This window comes from Penicillium expansum (genome assembly GCF_000769745.1).
Source record: "Penicillium expansum strain MD-8 chromosome Unknown contig52, whole genome shotgun sequence".
Lineage (NCBI taxonomy): Eukaryota > Fungi > Ascomycota > Eurotiomycetes > Eurotiales > Aspergillaceae > Penicillium > Penicillium expansum.
The window spans coordinates 180,301-201,604 of record NW_015971294.1 but is presented as its reverse complement, the minus strand read 5'-3'; the positions used below and the strand labels follow the sequence as shown (position 1 = coordinate 201,604).

At 48.9% G+C, this 21,304-nt stretch overlaps 8 protein-coding genes across 8 annotated transcripts; 4 read left to right on the top strand and 4 right to left on the bottom strand.

The window, feature by feature from the left end:
- Positions 1–624: 624 nt before the first annotated feature.
- PEX2_020090 (putative anaphase-promoting complex subunit Apc5) lies at positions 625–3,240 on the bottom strand (the record flags this gene model as incomplete). The annotated part of the gene is made up of 7 exons (XM_016739284.1): positions 625–1,345; positions 1,394–1,530; positions 1,590–1,696; positions 1,747–1,870; positions 1,920–2,334; positions 2,389–2,482; positions 2,532–3,240. The coding sequence occupies 7 exons, from the start codon at positions 3,238–3,240 to the stop codon at positions 625–627; spliced, it is 2,307 nt and encodes a 768-aa protein (XP_016599223.1).
- A 186-nt stretch (positions 3,241–3,426) lies between these two features.
- PEX2_020080 (phosphoribosylaminoimidazolesuccinocarboxamide synthase) lies at positions 3,427–4,483 on the top strand (the record flags this gene model as incomplete). The annotated part of the gene is made up of 3 exons (XM_016739283.1): positions 3,427–3,576; positions 3,648–4,023; positions 4,104–4,483. The coding sequence occupies 3 exons, from the start codon at positions 3,427–3,429 to the stop codon at positions 4,481–4,483; spliced, it is 906 nt and encodes a 301-aa protein (XP_016599222.1).
- Positions 4,484–4,668: 185 nt separating this feature from the next.
- PEX2_020070 (CIA30 family protein) lies at positions 4,669–5,883 on the bottom strand (the record flags this gene model as incomplete). Its single annotated transcript, XM_016739282.1, has 3 exons — positions 4,669–5,390; positions 5,503–5,736; positions 5,805–5,883. The coding sequence occupies 3 exons, from the start codon at positions 5,881–5,883 to the stop codon at positions 4,669–4,671; spliced, it is 1,035 nt and encodes a 344-aa protein (XP_016599221.1).
- A 391-nt stretch (positions 5,884–6,274) lies between these two features.
- PEX2_020060 (uncharacterized protein) lies at positions 6,275–6,445 on the top strand (the record flags this gene model as incomplete). The annotated part of the gene is made up of 1 exon (XM_016739281.1): positions 6,275–6,445. The coding sequence occupies one exon, from the start codon at positions 6,275–6,277 to the stop codon at positions 6,443–6,445; it is 171 nt and encodes a 56-aa protein (XP_016599220.1).
- Positions 6,446–6,826: 381 nt separating this feature from the next.
- On the top strand, positions 6,827–9,859 carry PEX2_020050 (uncharacterized protein; the record flags this gene model as incomplete). The annotated part of the gene is made up of 5 exons (XM_016739280.1): positions 6,827–7,197; positions 7,244–7,379; positions 7,438–7,528; positions 7,686–7,870; positions 7,925–9,859. The coding sequence occupies 5 exons, from the start codon at positions 6,827–6,829 to the stop codon at positions 9,857–9,859; spliced, it is 2,718 nt and encodes a 905-aa protein (XP_016599219.1).
- Positions 9,860–10,750: 891 nt separating this feature from the next.
- PEX2_020040 (mediator of RNA polymerase II transcription subunit 12) lies at positions 10,751–15,744 on the bottom strand (the record flags this gene model as incomplete). The annotated part of the gene is made up of 6 exons (XM_016739279.1): positions 10,751–13,139; positions 13,197–13,498; positions 13,550–14,185; positions 14,246–14,450; positions 14,507–15,104; positions 15,162–15,744. The coding sequence occupies 6 exons, from the start codon at positions 15,742–15,744 to the stop codon at positions 10,751–10,753; spliced, it is 4,713 nt and encodes a 1,570-aa protein (XP_016599218.1).
- A 1,657-nt stretch (positions 15,745–17,401) lies between these two features.
- On the top strand, positions 17,402–19,480 carry PEX2_020030 (Eukaryotic translation initiation factor SUI1; the record flags this gene model as incomplete). Its single annotated transcript, XM_016739278.1, has 13 exons — positions 17,402–17,438; positions 17,495–17,575; positions 17,624–17,655; positions 17,716–17,732; positions 17,789–17,800; positions 17,856–17,953; positions 18,025–18,041; positions 18,098–18,137; positions 18,542–18,724; positions 18,950–19,024; positions 19,120–19,212; positions 19,270–19,403; positions 19,466–19,480. The coding sequence occupies 13 exons, from the start codon at positions 17,402–17,404 to the stop codon at positions 19,478–19,480; spliced, it is 834 nt and encodes a 277-aa protein (XP_016599217.1).
- Positions 19,481–20,480: 1,000 nt separating this feature from the next.
- PEX2_020020 (N-glycosylation protein EOS1) lies at positions 20,481–21,274 on the bottom strand (the record flags this gene model as incomplete). The annotated part of the gene is made up of 4 exons (XM_016739277.1): positions 20,481–20,741; positions 20,804–20,951; positions 21,016–21,071; positions 21,170–21,274. 4 exons carry the CDS (start codon positions 21,272–21,274, stop codon positions 20,481–20,483), a joined length of 570 nt encoding a protein of 189 aa, XP_016599216.1.
- Positions 21,275–21,304: the final 30 nt, after the last annotated feature.

Below are 21,304 nucleotides of genomic sequence, written 5' to 3'. Positions count from 1 at the left end.
TGCCTGCAAAACAACTCTACCCCTGAAATGTATCCGCATCAGATCAATGTTTTAAGCAAATTACCCCAGGCAACAGCATTTCTTGGGAGATGGCCTTGCCATCTGTCTGGTTTGATTCGTTCATTGAAGAAGACTCGTACGAAATATTCTGGCTGGGTGGCCAAATTGGGGAGCACTCACCGGGTTGTCCCAAAATCCCCTGCGGTGGTACTTCCTGACGGACAATATCAGTCACTTGAAATTACCAATGTCGAAAATGACCTAAAAGATGATGTGGAATCTAGGCCTTCACCGAGACCCGCAATCTGCTAGGGTGAGCGAGGCCCCAGTCTTCAGCGATAGCGTCGCTGGGCCCGCTACGTTATCGATGAAAGATCGCATACGATCAGAGACACTTCGCTATCCAGTCACTGTCACCGTCACGTATAATGCAGCCCCTGTTTCATTAAATTGAATTAGGGAAAACTGGTTATATCACATAAATTCATTTTTGAGGATGGAATATATCACCATTATACTCCAATATATATATTTGCGGACTCACTTTTCGAACAGTCAACTTCTTAGATTACGAGGATTAAACAAGTTTGTAAGTATATATTATTCTTTCTGTAGAAAAGGTATTCATGTCTCAGTTCGTAGTCTCCGCAGATCCAGATACTTGGCAGCATAATCATTAGCCAATACCGGATCGCCCGTCAGATGCATGACAGTGGCCTTCTTAGCCATCATCTCCGTCTGGCCCTTGATATCCTCAATTTCCTCGAAATGATCATACGCCGAGTCAATGTATCCAAGAGCACGGTTAATGTACTCTTTTCTCGTGGACGTCGAGTCCCGGCCCTGCAAGCTCCACAGCTCACCCGCCATGCCCATATTTGCGTCCACGAGAAGTGAATAAGCCTGTGCGATGAGGCTGAAGTCTTCTGACTCCAGGACCTGGGGCATGATGCTCTCGACTAGTTCACCTGTGGCTTCGAATTCACGGAGACTCAGTAATACTGTCGCCAGTGTGCAGATGGCCTCCCAGAGGTCGGCGAGGACTTTTGAGCGATGCGCGATGCTGGCTGCGCGCATGGCGAGAGAGAAGCCGCGTTGCGGTTGGCCGGATTTGCCGAGGATTTGTGCTTTTAGACAGAGGAGCTTGACTTGGGAGTGGACGTCGAAGTTCTCTGGTTGCATGGAGTGTGCGGCTTGCTCGACCATTCTCAGGGCGCGACCGTAGTCGCCTTGGCGCATGGTGAATTCTATTGAATAGAAGGCTAGAAGCATGCGCATGTCGAAGTCACGGAGTTGTACTGCCTGGAGTTGGGATAGAATGTGTTCGACGGCCACCTTGTCGTCGCTGTAGGTTGTTAGACCTGAAATCAGTAATGTACTTAGGGGTACTTACCGACAGATTTGTCGGCGCAATTGCAGTAGCCCCGAGAAATAAGTCCAGGCGTTGCTATATCTGAAAGCTCGGAGCTTCTCTGGGTCAATCTTATTCATCCTTGTGGATGCCTCCTTGTAATTGCCTTTCTGTGCCAACTGTAGGTGATGAATTAGCATTTCTGTTATACACTTTCAGAGAAAGGCAGCTGACATACTATTTGGCAATTTCGGAATGTGATCTTGACAAAGTCATCATGGGGTTGACCCTCCGAATAGCACTCGCGGAATATCTCGGTGTTTAGCCAAGCAAGGTGAGTAGCTCCTGTCAACTGTATTAGCGCCATCGCAATTACTATACACTTAGTATCATACCTATTCTGGCGTACATGGAGCCCTGTAACAGCATGTATGCACCTGTGGGAGTCGTAACGCCCTTTGTCACATTGATGTGGGATGCTCGCACAAACGATTCAACAATGGATGCAAGGCTCTCTCCCTGTTCATCATTAGCGTCAACTTCGTTAGAGGAAAGCACAAATCCTTACTTGCTGCATATCTAACTTAGCTTCGCTGAGAAGTGTGGTACTCATGAGAGACCACATGCTAGTCTCCTTGGACTTGGCCTTGAGGAAAGCGAGGCCTTCTTTTTCATTACCCAGCATGCCGCTGTTCTGAACTTCCCGCATCTGCTCTGGGAAAGCTTTACCGAAATGATACAGCCAGCTCATACAGAAGTTCAGGCAGTTCATATCGTGAGACTCGCGAGCAATTGCTACGGCCTCTTGCACGGCTGAAATAGCTTCACTGAAACACTCAAAATCTGCTTGCATGATAGCCAGGTTCAGAAGAGCAAATTGATATGCACTTCGGTCGAGATTCGCGTGCATGGTGTAGTCGAAGTAGCGGTGGAGATTGTCGAAGGCTGAGGTATAGTCTCCAGCCCTCCATGCATCAAGATATCTGGAATCTTGTCAATCATAACGTATATCGATAATGATGTATACAACAACGTACTCTAGGTAATACATCATTACTGGGACTGAAGTCTCTGAGGTCATGAGGCGTTTCAGCTGAGCTCTCATTCCATCCGGAACTCTGCCTCCCATTCCTGTGGCTGTTAGCACAGGGACATTGCAAGCTGGAAAAGAATTGCGTACTTTGCAGTTCACCAACTTGGAACTCAATCAAACGCTCTGCATCCTTTACGCTGACCTCTCCCTCTCTATCCTCATCATCTTCGATGTTACCGTAAACCACCTGTGAAAGGTGGCTGGTTGAATCCAGTCCCAGGTCGCGTAAATTGACATCAACGGCGACTTCTTCAGCCTCGCGATGTCTGCGACTCCAGTAGCTGTATGTGGGTAGACGGTATCTGACAAATCCTGCCCAGAGCTTCACAGAATCGTGAAACTGCAGCCGCGTATATTCAAGATAAGCTCTCCGTACAAACGCACCGAGCGGCGAACTCCTGGACAAGCGCATGCGATCATCCACCACCGGTGCAATTCCATTATCCCGGTCATGGATCAGCTCGTCGCGTGATTTAGCCAGGAGCGACGGGATAACCTCGCCGAAGAAAGTTTCCAGCGCATCCAGCGAGTCAATGGACCAGAGGTTCTTCAGAAACAAGTCCCAGAGCGTGCGCCCAGGAACAGAAGACTCATGGCGAGACAGGCATTCTTCAAGCGCTGAAATTGTCGGCAAGTAATGCTCCTCCCATTGCTTATCGGCGGCATCTAGTGGGAACAGACCCGCTGTGAGGAACGAGAGGACGTCAATAGCAGAAGAATTTGGCACGACGCCTTCAGTGTAGAGTGTGACCAGACACAGCAAAGAGACTCTCCAGGGAGTCAAATAACGCGTCATTTTGCCTTCGCTATAGCTGCCACATCTTGCTGTGTTCTATCAACGGTATTGTTCCAAGGGCGCGCGTGTTGGGGATAATTGATCGACACCTGAGGCTGCAAGGCTGCAATGCGGGACAGCACTCGGGAAAAAAAAGATGACGCATAACCACTTTCCTCCGCAACTCACCAATTGAACAATTTCACAATGGCTGAAGCTCTGACCACCACAGATTTGCAGGGTGCCTTGCCCCTTATCGCCAGAGGCAAGGTCCGCGACCTCTATGAAATTGACGATAAGACCCTCCTCTTCGTTGCGAGTGATCGCATCTCCGCCTACGATGTGATCATGGAGAATGTATACAATTCCCCACATCACCACAATTGTTTAATAGACTGCTTGCTAATGCCAGTCCTTTTGCAAAATAGGGTATTCCTAACAAGGGCGTTCTCCTCACCCTCTGCACGCAAACGTGGTTCAAGGCCCTGACAGAGGCAAACCCCTCCCTCCGCACCCACTTCATCACCCTCGACCTCCCGCCCCAGATCCCGGAATCCCTCCGCCCCATCCTGCAGAACCGTAGTATGCAAGTGCGCAAGCTGCGCATTCTGCCCATTGAGGCAATCGTCCGCGGATACATCACCGGCTCGGCATGGAATGAATACAAGAAGTCCGGGACCGTGCATGGAATCAAGGTCCCCGCCGGTCTGCAGGAGAGCCAGGCTTTCCCCGACGGCCCTATCTACACCCCCAGCACCAAGGCGGAGCAGGGCGAGCATGATGAGAACATCCATCCGGATCAGGGTATGTTCTTTTCGTCGATGAGATGCCTGTACTAGATGTATAGTACACAAGACAAGAACCCTAACTAACGTCATCCACAGCTGTCGCCATCCTGGGTGAACCATACGCCTCGACTGTTGCCAAGATGGCCCTTGAGCTCTACAAGACAGCGCACGAGTACGCTCTCGAGCGGGGCGTGATCATCGCTGATACTAAGTTCGAGTTTGGAGTCGACGAGGAAACTGGTGAGGTCGTGCTGGCTGATGAAGTCCTGACGCCCGACTCCTCCCGCTTCTGGCCTAAGGAATCTTACGCTGTCGGTCGCGGCCAGGCTAGCTTTGACAAGCAGTTCCTGCGTGACTGGTTGGTTAGTGAGGGTCTCAAGGGTAAGGAGGGTGTGCGTATGCCGGATGATATTGCGCTCAAGACGGCGGAGAAGTACCAGGAGGCCTGGGAGAAGATCACTGGTGGTAAGATCTAGAGTGAGGTAAAGTAAGCCTGGTATACTGGACGAGTATATATTAGTTGAGTTAGTTAGATTTTATGTTTGTTTATGATTGACTCGAGACGAGAATGAAATTTAAGTATCATGGCCAATGGTTGACCCACCGTGGAGGCAATAGCAGGGATTATTATACACATATATGGTCTTATCTTCTCCTACCTTTACTCCTCCCACTCAGACTTCAACCCCTTGAGACCCTTCTTATTTGAATCCCGATCCTGCTGCTTTCTCTCCTCCTTGATGGACTTCTCCTTGGGCGCATCAGTCCAACCAGAGCTAGCACCCTCATCAAGAGGCAGCGCATGATCACCACAAATACGTCGCTCCTCTTCGATTTCCGCCTCACTAATGCCATTCGTCGCCCAGATCTTGTGAATGCGTAGATCAAATGGCCCCTCGACACGGTCCGTGAGACCAATACCGATACTCTTAACACGCTGACGAGTCAAAGAAGTCTGAGGCTCAATGACGAAGCCGTGATTCGTGCGCACAAACGCGTTAAAAGGCAAGAGAACAGTTTCCCATCCATTTGAGCCAGATGTCGTTGTACTGGTAGAGGTAGAAATGATTGTCGATTCAGGCGGGACGTCTGAAAGCGCGGCAGGCAGGCCAGTAGGATATAAGTCCTCAACGGCATCAGGTGTGTCTGCCTGGAATTCATAGTCCTCTTGCAATTTTGGTGTATCGCGCAGGCGGTGGTGGCGCGTGTATAGTCTGTGCTGGTGGATATCCGTCTCAACCACCGCGTCTGTCTGCACGTTGACGGTGTACCGGCGACCATCAGACTTAATGCGCAGGGCAAGGTATGCGTAGGGATCAACATCCCAGAAGAGCCGACCGAAGAGCCAGAAGCCTCGGTCTTGGTTGCGGAACGCGGCGTAACCTGGTTTACAGGTATTAGTTGTTTTCTTTTTCTTTTTCTTTTTCTTTTTCTTTTTTTTCGTGTTCTAGGCCACTTGTGTGTGTCACTACTTAGGTAGCGGGTGAGGACCTACCGGTTCTTTCGACGCGCCAGTTGTCAGGAAGCTTGGTTGAGATGCTACCATGGAAACGCGCATGTGAGGGAGTATTTGAAGAAGGTTCAGCTGGTTCGTAGTCTAGGCTGGCTGTGCTAAAGCCTCCTACTGCGCGGTCGGCCATGGTCTTGCATCCTGTAACGGTGCCCTCGTCTTCGAAATTTAGGAGGGTATAAGGTTTAGTCGGGGTGTGAAGGGCCTCTGTGTTCCAAGCTGCGGCAAATTAGTTGAGCTGCAAGACTGACGACATTGACATTGACATTGACATTGACACAACTTACCGATCTTTGATAGACGGCCGAACTCATCGGCACTGCGTTTGAAGAAACCGCCTTGGGCTAGACGTCGAGTTGGAAACATATTGTAATTGTAAGGATATGTACCTAGTGGTCCAGATCTGGAGTTGGAGTTGCTTAATATCAGATGTCGGCTTCCGAGGTGGCGTGAACGGGCCCGATAAGAGATAAGTGTTTGGGATGTTTGGTCTCTTCTCCCTTCTCTCCTTTCTCTTTATGCCCTAACTTCTTTTATACTTCACCTTCATTGTTCTTATAACATATGTATACCCTTAGGAAGAGTTCTACCTCCTCTCAATAATATACACGTCATCATGTCGCAACTTTACTTTCCAGGGATTCGGAATTTGGGACTCATGTTCAAGATTCACGCAAGCCAACATATTGAAGACTGAGACTGATCTTCCTTTGTCCCTGTTGAGCTTAGTACTGTATCAAATTCCATGCATCTGCCGATGGCTGATAAAATTCTGATCCTCAGGCAAATCTCGTATACTTTGCCAGGCCGACACCTGAATCGGTATGACGTGTATTTCCTCTTTGGGAAGGACATCCAGACCCGTGGACTTCATGGCCAACTTTATCTGAAGAGCCAATGCTCTATCAACGAGGTCCGGCCCCGGTGATTCTTCTGGGTGTCCGGTTGTGAACCAGTGGTTTGATGACCTCCTGGACTACAGAGCCATAGGTAAGGCTTGATTCTGAGTCAAGTTCACTTCGAACTAGTACTTTGAAGGCCCCCCCGGAAATATACCATGGTTAGCATCATGTATACTTGTCCGTGCTGGGAAACCCCTGCCCTGGAAAGCGGATATTCGATGTTTATCCGAAAATGGCGACGGAGGTGGTGTTCACAGAGAATATCCCACGTAGTTATCTCGATATCTCGTTCTTTTCTCTTCCCCCCTTTCCCATACATTCATACTACACTCGTTTACCGCAGTTGAACCATTCGTTTGCCGCAGTACAAATATTCAGTTACTCTCGTTGATTATATACTCTCCCCAATGGCTATTCACTACGTTGAACAGAATGGCTCTGAGCCTAGTATCTCTAGGCATAGTGCCCCAGAGCCTACTATCACCAACCAAGATGTCCATAAATATTCAGCTTCGGAGTCTAGTATCCCTGGATCTAGTAGCTCGATGCCTAGTACTCCAGAACAAATCGTTGCCAAGCCAGCGAAGCCAGTGATGACAGTCAAGACATCCGAGGTAGATGAGACAGTCACAGCCAAGCCAGGCAAAGCCGACAACAAGAAGCCATGGGAGGTAGACAAGACGGTACCCATCCCTCGTGCGGATCGATTGAATCAAACTCCATCCAAGGGAAATGCACAGGGCCTCTTTCTTCCTGATTGTTGTGTTTTTGTAGGAAAGTAGGTATTACCCAGTCCTATCTCATACTGTATACTGACCAAATAGCCTCTCTGTCAAGGTTTCTCCTGAAACGTTGGAAGAAGATCTTACAGATATGATCTCTGCATTTGGCCGGTGTCATGTTAAGATCAAAGTGTCACCGTGTGTGAAGAAACTGCCTATTGGCTTTGTACAGTTTGAAGTAAGTATGACTGTTTTATACATGGTATATATGGGATATACTAACATAGTAAATATAGAACATTAAAGCAGCAAAGGCTGCATTGAAACAAAATGGAAACCTGATGCTCCATAGTCGGGTATTGAGATTGGAATCATCCAAGGCCAGACGTGAGTTTCCCAGTTTCTTTGATTTGTTGAACTTCATTTGATGCCTTTGCACATTTGCATATTTGCACATTTGCACCTTTACACGTTTGCATCTTTATACGTTTGCACTTTCCCACTTTCCCACCTTCTCATCTTCACTCCTCACATTTTCTTTTAGGAACTGCCAACTTTGGCTATCTTTCTCATGCTCCCATCAACAAATCCCAAGTCGCCGATGCCCTGAAAGGACTTGGTAGTCTCGAGGGAGTAAGTGTTGAGCACTTTGTCACTGCAGAAGGAGTCGAGTCTACCTTTAGCGTCGTCACTTTCGCATACCCCGACGATTACGCAGATGCCCTTCAGGTAAGTCGACTGTCCAATTTTGATCTGACTCTACTGACCACTTGATCATTCTAGTATTTCCAAAACCACCCCGAGTACTATATGAAAAGATCCAAAATGGACCCCAACGACACCCAGCATCCTCAGGATCACGCTCCTGCCGGACAAAGGCCATCTAACCAACCTCCCCCAAACCGTGGCAGCCAGCAGCGATACAACAACAATGGCCGCCGATCCTTCCACCGTCCATGGTACAGCGGTGGTAACAACAACAACGGCAATGTCAACAGCAATGGCAACGTCAATGGCAACAGTAACAGAGGCGGGTTTCGAAATGCTCCTGGTCCTGCTCCCAGACACCAAAACCCACCCTTTGCAAATCATGGTCATAGTCAGAGCTTCAATGGTCAAGGCCATTCGCCTCACGGATCTTTCTCTCAGAACTACCCCGGTGGCCAGGGTTTCCCTCAGAACAGCTTCAACCAGGGCTATTCCAACCCCAATTTCAATAAAAACTTCCCTGGCAACAACTTCCACCCGAACTACCAGGGCAACAACTTCCCCAACTATCCCAATCAAAACTTCATAGCTGCGGGTGCTTTTCCCAATCCCCCTGTTGTGTTCAATCAAATGCAAATGCATGAAGGCCCACCAGCGCCATATCATGCTGATTACACTGCTATGCCGGCCCCAGGGTTTCCTGTGTTCTTGAGCAATCAATCATACCAGCCTCACAATACTCTTCCTCCAATCATCACTCAGCCTCAGCCGATTGATGGTTCTGTTGCTGGTCCTGTTCCCGGTCCTGTTCCCGGTCGCCGGCGATTGCCCCCTCGTCCCAATTGTCCCTTGATTGTCTCCAGCCAGCCTCAATTTGATACCGAACATCACCGGCAACTCTACTACGAGCCCTATCCCGCAGACGAACCCGTCGTGGATATGCAGTCAAACTGGACCAGTGCTCCGGGCGCTTGTTTCGTGCAGCCTGACTACAATCAGCCCTACCCGCCCAACGAATATCCTCGTAGTCGCCAATCTAGCATGGAAAGTCAGCGGAACATCAACTCGCCGCCCACAGTCAACGAATCCGAGTCAACCTTGAGGCAGACTAAAGTTCAGACTCCTGAGATCGAGAGAGGTCGCCAACTATTCCGGCCGCGCCACCCCAACACCGATGGAAGCTGTGACATGGCTCCAATTTCTGCTCCTGCTAAGACCCAGAGTGACCCCGTCTCTATGCAAGCTCTGGATAGTTCCCCGGAAAGAAGTAACATGGTATACGCGAGCAAGTCCGCTGAGGCTCGACTTGAGCTCGCTGCACCTGTGACGGAGCCTATCAAGTCTGGGAACAAACCCACCGAACCTGAGACTGAGCCCAACCCGCCTCAGACTGAACCCACCTGTTCTCCAACTCATGATCAAGATAAAGAAGAGTTGACAGATGAAACCAAGCCACCATTGAACATTGACACCAAGAATGAAGAAAGCGCTGGATCCTCCTCCGAAGCCGGCCCCAAGACACCAGACACCGACGAGTCTCGGGAAAGCGCTAAACTTCAGACTCCAGCCAAAGCTGGCTCACTAAAATCTGCCGATACCAAGACCCCTGATACTGTCGAAACCCTCAAACTAAGCGACAAGGATACTCCAGACAAAGGCAAGTCCCCGGAAGTGGCCACACCCACTCCAACCAAGAGTGGTAGCAGAAAACTTCAGCCCGCAGTGCCAGACGACAAATACCAACTGGCCCGCCATGCTTTTCAGCATCGCAAACCTCTCAAGAAAAAGTACCAACCCAAGACCGACACTGGCAAAACAGTCGAGCAGTACACCCGTGAGATGAATGCGCAGCGCGCCTCGGCTGACCCTGACTCGCGTGTCCCTGACCATATCTTGCAAGAGGTCATCCAAGAGCTAGAGAATGAGCGCAGAGATAATATTCGAAAGAGCCGAGGTCTCGGTCCCAGCGATAAGAGCAGTGTTGACAGTGGTACTTCTTCAAAGAAGTAGGTCTGATATTGACAGATGATACATGATTGAAATGGGGATGGAGGAAGTTATCCGGTTTGATTTTCTTACTATGACAGGGTGTTTTATTCTTATCTTTTTCTCCCTTTGTTCCATGCTACTTTTATGGCCTGGCCTTCTCTATTCGATGTTGTGGATTTCAAGTTGCTTTTCAGGGAAAACACAAAACACCAAAAAAAGGGGAGCATGTAGATTACGATGGACATGCTCGATTCAATTATTCAATTTCAAGTTTTATTCTGCAAGCTTGCTCCTTCCTATCAGTAATTCAATGGATCGTATAGGTATGTTCATTCTTAACAGTCGTAGTCTTGGTTAGTGTCGTCAGTCATCTACCATAAGCTGCCCCAGTGGCCCCAGTGGCCCTGGAGTATGATATATAAAGAAAAAAAAGTGAAGTGACTCATCGATGATGATCTGATCTGATCTGATTGATTTGATTGACATGACCGAAATGGCAACTTGATCCCCGCCCATGTGAACGCCGAGACCGAAAGCCGGTATATATGTACAAAATGCTTCTCGATGCCAGGTTGCATGCCATAGATACCAAAACCGAATGCCAGTGGGGGATAGTGATGCACGCCGAACAAAAGGACAAGAACGCAAAGACAGAAGAAAATGGCGAATTCCCATATGCAAACGCTCATGGTTGAAATAGATGTGGAGGTCGTGAGGATAGAGGGTATGTATGCTGTGAGAGAGGTAGAATGTGGAGGCGAGGGGTTGAGAAGTAATCGGATATGAAGAAGATAACGCTGGGAATAAGAAGTGGGAATAAGAGCGGAGGGAACAGGACGAGAAAGAAAGGTAAGAAGGGGGGGAGGGTGTGAAGTGATTATAGGAGTGTAAGCTCTGTGATCAGAATGATCATCAAGCTCTCACACGTCTAGCATCGAAAAAGCCCAGATTGACAGCTGTATCATTGACGCCCAGGAACGGCGCCGCATCCTCGAGTAGTTCCCAAGGACGGACTGGATAGGGACCGACAACACGACCGCGATGTTGAAGACGAAGTCGGTTGGCCATAGAGTTCGTGTCTGGCAGTCCGGTAGATAGACCCGATGCTGCTGCGACAGACTGCTGCGCTGACGATGACCCAGCGATAGAGAAAATAGCAGGTGTGGGAGTTGGTGTTGATCCCGATGCTGCTGGAGACGGGGCTGAGACTTGCTGGGCATTTGCAGAATGATCCGTCATTGGGCCTAGGAGGTAGAGGAAGCGAGAGTCGTTCTGGAATGGAACGAAGGATGGGCATTTCTCTTTCAGGAACCGTGCGCACTGGTGGCGAACATCGTCTGGGAAGATATCGATTAACGAGGCAGCCACGTCGAGAGCGTGTGTCTGTAGGAGGATTCCTGGACAGGGACGGAATCCTTCAGTTGGGGTCGGGTGCGGGAAGTAATCGGCTGCAGGGAATAGACGAAGGACATCTCCGGGGAGGCGCGAGAGTGCAATGCAGAATATTGATGTCAGAAGTCGGAGCTGTTCGTGCAGAGGATTGACCTTGAGTGATGGGGGCGGTTGAGAAAATGCAGACCGATGGAGGACGATGATTCTCAGCAAAGCGGAGAACCAAAATGCAAGAGCACGCTCGAATTTTGGACGATCTGTGTTGGTCACACCCTTGGCGATGGTACTATTGTGCATGGTGATGATCTTGTGGAGAAGCGAATCCATCTTTTCCACGAGCACTGGAGCGACAGATGGAGCTCCAGAATCGGGGATGCTACTCGCAAGCTCTTCGATAATGGTAAGATACATTTTGGCAGTTTCCAATGATCCCAGCTTGTCAGGCGAATCAGGAATATCACCTATTGGCTCTTCGAGCAGTGGGATGGAGAAAAACGCCTTCTCGGCACGTTCCCGGATTTGGCGCACGGCGTCCGGGGTCATCAGTGCAACCAGGTCAACCCAATGAAGTCTGTGAGCACGGCAGTCGGATACGGCAGTTTTGAACATGGCATCAACGATATTGGTTCGGTCTTCAGACCCTGAGTCCGCATGGAATAGAACCTGGAGCTTCAACTGGCAGAATGGGAGCGAGAAATCGTCCGTCATACAGGCAAGCTTTTCGACCTTTGAGAGGACTGAGTTGTCATCGGACTGTGAGTCGACGCCCAATAAAAGGTCAAGCGCTTTCTGGACAATACTCAAAGCGGCTGGGTATTGGTCCATGAGTTTTTGCATCCCATTCTGTGCCGCACATTCGGGGTGTCGCACGAGAAGATCACGTAAAAGCATGATTATAGAGTGCTCCAGCTCGCTGCGCCCAGCGGAAGAGCCACTGGCATTGGAAGATGCGGCATCGCAAACAATTTTGAGCGCTTCCTCGGAGTTCTTATTGAGAAACTCCTGCTGTGCTAACTGGAACCGATATGACACCAAATCAAAGGACTTGCTATCTTCGTCACCAGAGACAAGAAGTTGGACAAGGTCAGCAGGGAGTTGGGCTGCATTGGGGACTGTTGTTGGCGTAGAGAGTGTGAGTCTCTTTGCAAGGGCCAAAAATGCTCTGATAGTAACGCATCCAACACCAATTAGGGGCGGTAGAATCCGTAGTAAAATGGTACGCTCAGGAGATCGCAAATGACCACATACCCAACGGGCAAGAATACCATCGAAATGCTTTGGGTGAAAAGACCTCAGCTGTGCAAGGTAACGGCAGGTGTCATTTGCTGACAGATTCGCATGGCCATCATCAGACTCCAGATGCTTGATGAGTGTGTTGAAAATCGCGTCCAGAGTGGGCTCATCCATGACATTTCCTGATTGCAAAAGCTGATCTAGCTTCTCTCGGAAGAAGGGATCAACGCCACCAAAACCATCTGGAATGTGGTCAGAGACCGGAGAAGATGCTGCCATGATTGACTTGTTCTCCATGCGAGAGAGATCCTGGCGAAGAATGGACACAGTGTTGAGTTCAGTCGGGATGCGCAAACCAAGTTCGATCAGAGAGAATATTAGGTCAAGACTTGGCATGCCATACCTCTTAATTCCGGCGTAGGCATCAATGAGTCTCCGGAATAAATCAGTTGTAGCGCCAATCACGCAAAGAGAGTTGAAATGGCAGTTTGTGGTATCTGCAACCGAGGCGAGAACGGTGCTATCACCACAGCTAGACGCAAACTTCAACACATCTGCTAACATTGAAATATCATCAAATGTTTCAAGGGCATCGCGGACGGTATAAAACTCGACAGGAGTCAGCGCAGACACCACAGAGGGAATCCCAACGGGAAACGCTTCTCTGTTAGTTGACCTGTTAGCGAGTTAGTAAGATGGGTGGTAGGCTTAGGAGAGAAATGCAAATGCTTACTCTGTGCCCCGGTTGTGTTCCGCAATTGCTTTGCGTAACCACTGGCCAACCTCGGCTTTGACAGCCCAAGGCAAGTTTTGTGGTAATGAGTCTAATGCCATTGACGCAGATTCATGGACACCGAAAATTCCGGGTAGACGTTGGCTGATGATGTCCTTCACGCTATCAATAGTTGCGTTCTCTTCCGAAGCAGAGAGTCCAGTACGAGTCAGCAGAGTACTCCGCAAGTTCCCAACATGTTCTGGAAGACGGGCAACAGGGAGTTGCGCTATTAATGCGATATCGATAGGCAAGTCCTGCACCTACACATCTGTTAGTGATCAGAAGGGGTTGGCATGTGAATTCGATCTTACCTTGCGCTCCTCGGCTGAAGATGACCCATTAGTAACGCCTCGTGCCATAAGCCATTGAAGATAGCGGCCGACTGAGAATGTCTGTGACCTGACAAGTTCAGAGACGACATGATAGATTTGATCCATGTTGAGCTTTTGATTGTTCTGTCCACGCGAGAGAAAAGCCAGTATGTGACTGTCTATATCAATGCCGGCCAATTTCCATTTGCGGAGCAGGCGAACACCGATGTAAACTCGGCAGAGACCGTGGCGGAAGGGTGTAGAGAGCCATTCCAATAGTTTGAAGACCAAAACAGCCTTGTCATCAAAAGCGTCGAGGTAGCCAAAAACAGAAGATAGATCTTGAGCAGTGCGTATGGAGTCGAGAAGTCGGACGATGCGTTGATGGGGTGAGCGTTGGGTTGTCTGTTTCGAGTGTTTGGGTCGTTGCACTCGCGCATTGCGTTCTGCGAGACTCTGGAAAAGAGCTTTCTCTGCCTCATTGCTCAGATCAAGGGCAGATAGCACCTGTTGTTTATACGTCTCCCAAGAATTTGGGAGTATCATCGAAGATGTATGGTCAAGAACAAGCTTTTTGATAAAGCGAGAAAGACGGTCGATAAGAGGTTGAAGTTGGGTTAATTTAGCTTCAGTTGCCTATTGCTAGTAGTCAGTATTGACCTCAGGCAGAAAGTAATCAGTGCAAGTTGAACGTACCTGTCGCATTTTTTGAAGCAGTAGCTCAGCCAATCGTCGTCCCCTTCGTCGATATCGCATGATACTAGTCCAGTATATGCCGAGCATCAAAAGCCAGACTGGGATTGTGCCGATAGAAGCAGCCTCAAAGGATGACAAGAACCATTCAAGGAAATGGTCATGGTCCAATAAGTTTTCGGAGAATAAACGTGCGGTCAACCCGACTCTGGAGATAAGGGTTAGCATGCTACTCACGATTAACGGCAATCTACGAGCACGTACGCATATGTCATCTTCGCCTTCCAATCCGAGGACTTGGGGGCAGCAAACACCCCTTCGACAAATTGCTGGACATTGGTCGTCCATTCTCGGACCCATTTCGCCTCTAACCCAACAGCCAAAGCCCCACTTGTGCCTTTTCGCTTGAACGCACGGATTTCGTTCGCACCCACGCACTTTGCCAGCCAGACAGCACGAGCAACAGGAATCCATTTGCCAAGGCACTGGTCCAGGAGGATCTTGCCGCGGATACCATGAGGAATGGTTCGACTCAACCTTCGCAGCGGAACAGACGGGTTGGCGAGATCTCGAAGCCACGCCTCGCGCTTGTTGTCGGTGAGCGTAACTCGAGGCGGCGGTTTGAAGGTTGACGGGGCGTGTATAGTATTGTGAGTTTGTCGTTTCTCTAACGCCGCGGCGAAGACGGATGAAAGCATTTGTAAACCGGTGCGATTCTTGAGCTGCGCATATAACGCAGGACGTGCTGTATTCGATTCATTCTGGGAGACCTGTGTACGGTCATAATACCCTTGTTTCGCGGTTTGTTCGCTCAGGACGTCCTCCGGGTGGTTTCCGGTCCATGGAGCGAAATCGGCGGGTTCTGAAACGGGCAATTAGTCTCGATAGTTACAAGTCAGGAATTCAAGTGCCCATTTACTTTGACTTTTGTAGACCGGAGCAACAGAAGGGATCTCAATGCAATACGGGGTCGTCTGTACAGCCCCGACTGGGGAGCTTTCCCTCGACTTCACGACTCCGTTTCCCTCCGGTTCAGTCCCAAAATAGTTTACCCAAGGTTGAGCTGGCAACGGAGGCGGAGATGAGGGCTTAGATCCGGCAGCGCCATCGCCCCGATTCTCATTACTCGGTATTTCCGACACGACAGCCTGGAAGGACCAGGCCGGACGGCCGCGCCACGAGACTGCAGGTCGCGAAATTGCACTTCCGGGAGTATTCCTCGTTTCTCCCACCACTGCGCCAGTATCTGATGTATTCGATCCACTCGGAACTTCCAATCTCGGTCGTTTGGGGGGCGGTTCTCTATCTTGCGACTCCGGACCGCCTGCGGTCAGGTCAACAACGACGGGCTGTCGAATTGGCGGTTGGGGCAGTGAGGCTGACCTGTCGGGCTGGTCATATTGTCCCAGCATCTGCGCATTATCAACTCGTCCAGGACCGCCATTGAAAGTTCGCAGAGGTTGGCCCCACGGTTGGCCGCCGGCAGAGGAATGGGGGATCATCTTAAGCTCATGATGTATCCAAAGGATGGAGTATTCGGGTCATCCAGGCGACGTCTGATTCCGAGGGATTCGAGTCAATATTTGAAAATTTGAGAATGGAAGTGAATGCGCGGAATTAAGTGGAAGTTGGCGGGTTAGCGGGTTGGCAGGGTGAGCTGATGGGGGAATCGGGGAACGGCCAACTCGGGTATCTGGGTGTCTGGGTGTTTGGGTATCTGGGGGTTGGGGAAAACACCAATCCAAATTCAAACAGTATAGAGGGTTGTACAAAGAGGTAACAACCTTACTTGGATATATGGATATATGAATATATGAATATATCAAAATAGCATATCAAAATGTAGTAAATCCCAAAAGTTCAAATGATCTGTTGCCACGCTATCATATGATTTGGTAAGTAATGGGCTGACAATACCAGATGTACTAATGTACTGATGTACTACGGAGTACCGACTACCGAGTACCTCCTTTTGATATCGCAATATCCCGAATTTATTTGCTCTTTCAGGGTCCGAGTCACTGTACGGAGTAATAACTGTCCTAACATCTATCTTTTCTTCCTCTAATTCCGTCGGCTCCCGGCACCCTATCTGATAGGTGCCTCCTCGGCAAGACTTAGCCGCGCGGAATTATTCTTTGTTTCCAGGACTACAACATAAGGAGGACTACAGAATACTAGAGTGTTTTTTTTATTTCTTTAAATACACTACTTTGTATGTTGTACCCATGACCTGTTACACAGTCAAGAGGTCCAAGAGCGCAACGGGCCGTTCCCCTTCTCTCTCAGCATAATCCCCGAGGCTTTCCAAAATGGCTTATCGCCGCGGAGTTCAATGAGTCCACATTCCGCAAATGTGCGTATCGGGTCCATCGGGTCGGGTCTTTGCATTTCCAATTTTAAATTTCCAATTGTTTGACTCTAGACCCGTGGCATGTTTGACTCGGGGCTTACGAAGTACATCTACTGCCATCTGAGGTGCAGATCAATGTCTACCTGCATGTCCATCCAAGATTCCATGAAACTACAGTGAGGACTGGAATATGCCAACTGCAAGGGGGATTTGCAGTACATACATAGGTTGGAGCCTACGGAGTCCGCTGTACCATGCTATGTACTCTATGTACTCCGTAGGAAGTGATCGATGCACAGCCATCACACTTGCAGCACATTTAGATCATTACACAAACCCTGTAGGATGTCGGTGGGTTTTTACTCGTACAACATATTGTCTTCATGCTATTACATTCATACATATGTAGCCAAGATTCAAATGCCTTGATCTCCATATGAATCGTAAGTTGTAAATCATACATATTGTAGCGGTGAATGTAATGTCACTTGTTGTTCTATTTGTGCTCAAACTTGACATGTTCTGATTCCTACTTATAGTATTCTCAACAAGAGGGTATCACTCAAGAATAGCTCCATTTGTGGGATACAGAAGAGAAGATAAAGAAAAGATAAATGGATAAACTGATGAAAAGCACAAAGAAAAAGAGAAAGAAGTGATGTTCCTCCAAATCGGAGATATTCAATCCGGGGTGTTCTCGGAAAGTCTAGCCCAGACTGGCACCGCCTTGGCACTCGCACGGGGGGTGGCCAGTTCGATCCTTCTGGTTACCTCAACCCATCACCTTAATATCATACCTCCACACAATGTCGTCAAAGAAAGATATGCGCAGGGCTGATCTCGGTGAGTGGAGCAGTAATTACTTCAAGTCTTGACGCGTGAAAGCTAACGTTGAAAAGCGATCCCCTATGTCGATCCGCCCAAGAGCAGCAGCGATGCCGATATCTCCAGTACGCCACACCTTCGTCGCTTCAGCAATGGTATACTTGAGTGCGAGGATTATGAAGGCTGATTGAGCTATGTAACAGGCACAATGTCGAGCACTATGCCCATGGCGGCTGTAAGTCGTTACCCCAACATCTGACCTTGCGATAGCTTGACCCTGACCTTGATCTCTTAGATGTTTACTCGAAACCGGTGAGTCGCACATCTTACACTAGCTATGGACATTATTGACAAGTATCGCGACACAGCATGATCGGATGGTAAGAGCAAGACGAGCAGTCAATGGTTTGCCCAGCTTATCTGACTCGGAAACAGGGTATCTTTCGTCTTCTCGCTTCAGTCCTGGTTGGGTGAATCCCCAGAGCAGAAGAAGACTGCTTCTACACCGGCCTACATGTCGGTTTTCATGTCTTGTTCGTTGCTCTCCATGCCCCTCTACGTACCCCTCTCGTGCTTGCAGGACTAATCTCATGGCGTGGTATAGTGATGGCATTGGTTGTCGTATGTATCCAGAACCTACAGAATTGCGACACACTCAACTTAACAAACCATTCTAGACCTATTTCCCTCTCTTCTTGCCTCCGCAGGCTCCTGGGGGTACCACCGGTGCCGCCGCACCGACCCCGCTGGCCTCTTGAACGCCCGAACCTCCTTGATATCCTCCCAAATACACATTTTAATCTCCACAGTTTATTATCTGAACTACGATGGATCAATTGTTCGCGGGTCATCAGATTCTGAGTCTGGAGTGAGAGATCTCCCCCTTTATCTATTGTTGTCACGATGTACCAATATTCAACCCAAGTTCTGTCCTTGTGATCAAAGATGAGCAAGTCTGCTTACCACCATAATTGCCACTATTTGCTAGTTTAAATTATAATTGTATATAATTTCCACCCAATAGTTCTTGCGCATCGCAATGTTCACGGCCCTGGGTGTTTGGATGCGTATCGCTTAGTCACACACCGCCTTCCCCCACAACGTGACTCTTGCCTCAAAAGGCTCTGCCACTTCTTCTCTCCCATTCTTCTACCACAGCATCTCCTCTCCCCTAACCACACACGCTCCGATCTTTTACAGAGATATTGAATCTCGCCCTTCGCTCACTCCATCAATACCCATTTTAAACGCCGTTTACTACGAAAAGGCCGAGTTTATGTCCATCGAAAACCTCAAGACCTTCGGTAAGTTCGCCACTTTCCCCTCCTGGGCGCGTATCGGGCTTCACCCCCCACACCCACGCATATCCACAGCTATGAATACTATATATGCAGATGAGACATACGTCTTTCATCATGTCTAGTGTCAACGCTGTAGATTTCAGCTCTCCCCACCACTGTTCCACCGAGTTTCACGGCGGCGGGGTAGCAATTTGGTACTGGACTGAGGCTGACATGTGCATCTTACAGACCCCTTCGCCGAAGCCGACGAAGATACCGGCGAGACTAAACAGTCTCAGAACTATATCCACATACGGATTCAGCGTACGTCTATTCTCCCGTCCTCACCGCCCCTGGCTACTCTTGCGACTCGCCGGCGCTAAAAGGGGGGTACATACTAACTACTTGTTTCACAACAGAACGCAATGGTCGCAAGACTCTGACCACTGTTCAGGGTCTGCCCAAGAAGTTCGACCAGAAGAAGATTCTCAAGGTCATCAAGAAGAAATTCGGTATGTCTTGTGACCTGTGCATGTGTGTGTCCGGTCCAGATTCTAACCATATATTAGCTTGCAATGGCACCATCGTCTCTGACACCGAGATGGGCGAGGTGATTCAGCTGCAGGGAGACCAGAGAAAGGATGTCCAGGAGTTCTTGACTGACAAGAAGGAGGGACTCGAGCTTGATGCCAAGACCATCAAGGTATGTCGCTACCCCAATAACTGCCCTCCATCATCACCATGTTCTAATCTGTCGTATTCTAGGTCCACGGGTTCTAATCCCATCACCAACATCATGCCTTGTTCCAGTCCCCTCTTCCCGGTTTATGTTGCCCTGTGAGCGGTGGGATAGGAAGCATCCCTCATCCGCCGGCCGTATACAATACTGGCCTTCACATCGATCGAATGTCTTGCTTTCTCCCCCCACCACTTTGTGCCTGGCGTGTTAGACCTGGGCCCTTCGTCGAAATGACCCGCTACACCTGTGTGCCTCCTGCCTATCGTTCCCGCATGATCGGCAGGGAGAGCGGGGTGGTTCGACCGCTATTCTAAGGACGGGATTATGACGGAACGAGGAGTTGGTAGATACCCATTATCTGCATAGACAGACAACACTTTTTTTTTTCTTTTCATCACTTCGCGTGTGTTTTCTATTCTTTTATCCTTTGAAAGGGGTTACATTTGCCTGTATTGCTCATTGCCATTGCATTCCCATGGTCAATTGTCAATCTGGCTGATCGAGGAGATCCAGGTTGAACTCAGGGCGTGCTTTTGCTGAACCGTTTTCTCGGTCTCTACCGTCTAGTTAATCTTTGTGCTGTTCTCACTCTTTTGCTGCCCCTCTCTTGGGGATGCAGTCCATTGCTTGGGAACAAGGAAATTGAACTGTTGTCCAGTATCTTATTCCAGCTGATGCAGCAACATACAGTAAATTATAGACTTAATCTCAACCTATCAGGTTAGTTTAAAGACTGGGGAATTTCGCATTGTGAATCAATCAATCAAGAAAAATAATAGATTAGATCTATCAAAGATCACCATGTCTGAAAAGAAAAACATCCCTAGGCCAGGGGTATAAAGCGCAACAAGTCCAAAGACACAAGACACAGATAAAGAGTCTACAACTAAATCAAAACCAAACCCCAAAATGTACAAATCATCCACCCTGTCTAGCCAAGAACGCTTGTCCAGCTTGTCCAGACTGTGGAATCAACTCTGCGAGATACCCCGAAACAGAAAAAGAAAAGAAAGCCCAGCAACCAGCAGGCAAGTAAGCAAGCTACAGCTCTCCAACAAGGATACGGTCATCCGCGACACCCGCGACTCGCATGCGCAGGAAGATGGCCACAGCCCAATCCCAAAGTTTGCGGGTGATGACGAAGACAGGCACTTCTGGTTCGTTTTCGCGGGTCAGATGCAGCTGCATGAGCAGTGAGGACATGCTTAGGAAGCTTGCAACGGAAACGACTAGTAGCGATGCTGCTGTTTCACGTTTTATGGTTGCATGGTTTTGCGTTGCGTGGTAGACAAAAGTTAAAGACTAGGTGAAGGGTTAGTGGCTGCTGTAAGGTAGATCAACAATTGGGAGTCAAGGTAACGTACAGTTGTTATGGATATCCAAGCTGGTAAAAGGAGTCGGGGGTCAGAGGATGCACCAGATAGATAAAGGACCCAAGAAGTGATGTATGCAATCAGGCCATTGGTTGTTAAAAGTCGGATCACAACAGCTGGTGGAGTGTAGTTTAAAAGCCTGAATATATCATGTATTAGCTTTGAGGACAACAGTGAGACATTTAAGGGAAGTGAAGACCGACCATCGAGACATCATGCAATCAGCAAAGAAATAGGAAAGATATGCAGATGCACAGCACTGTCAAGTAGTCAGTATCAAAGTACACGGTTGAACACCAGCAAGTAGTATATCAAAAAGGATATACGCCAACATATCAAGGCGGGAATACCACATACCCACATAATAGCCAATGCCACCTCCGTCACCCGGAACCTCCTTTCAACATCCCATTCCTGTCCAACACTACCAACGATCGCCGCCGTCCATCCCTCTCGTCCCATACCCGGCCTTATGTGTAGCAACTCGGCGAG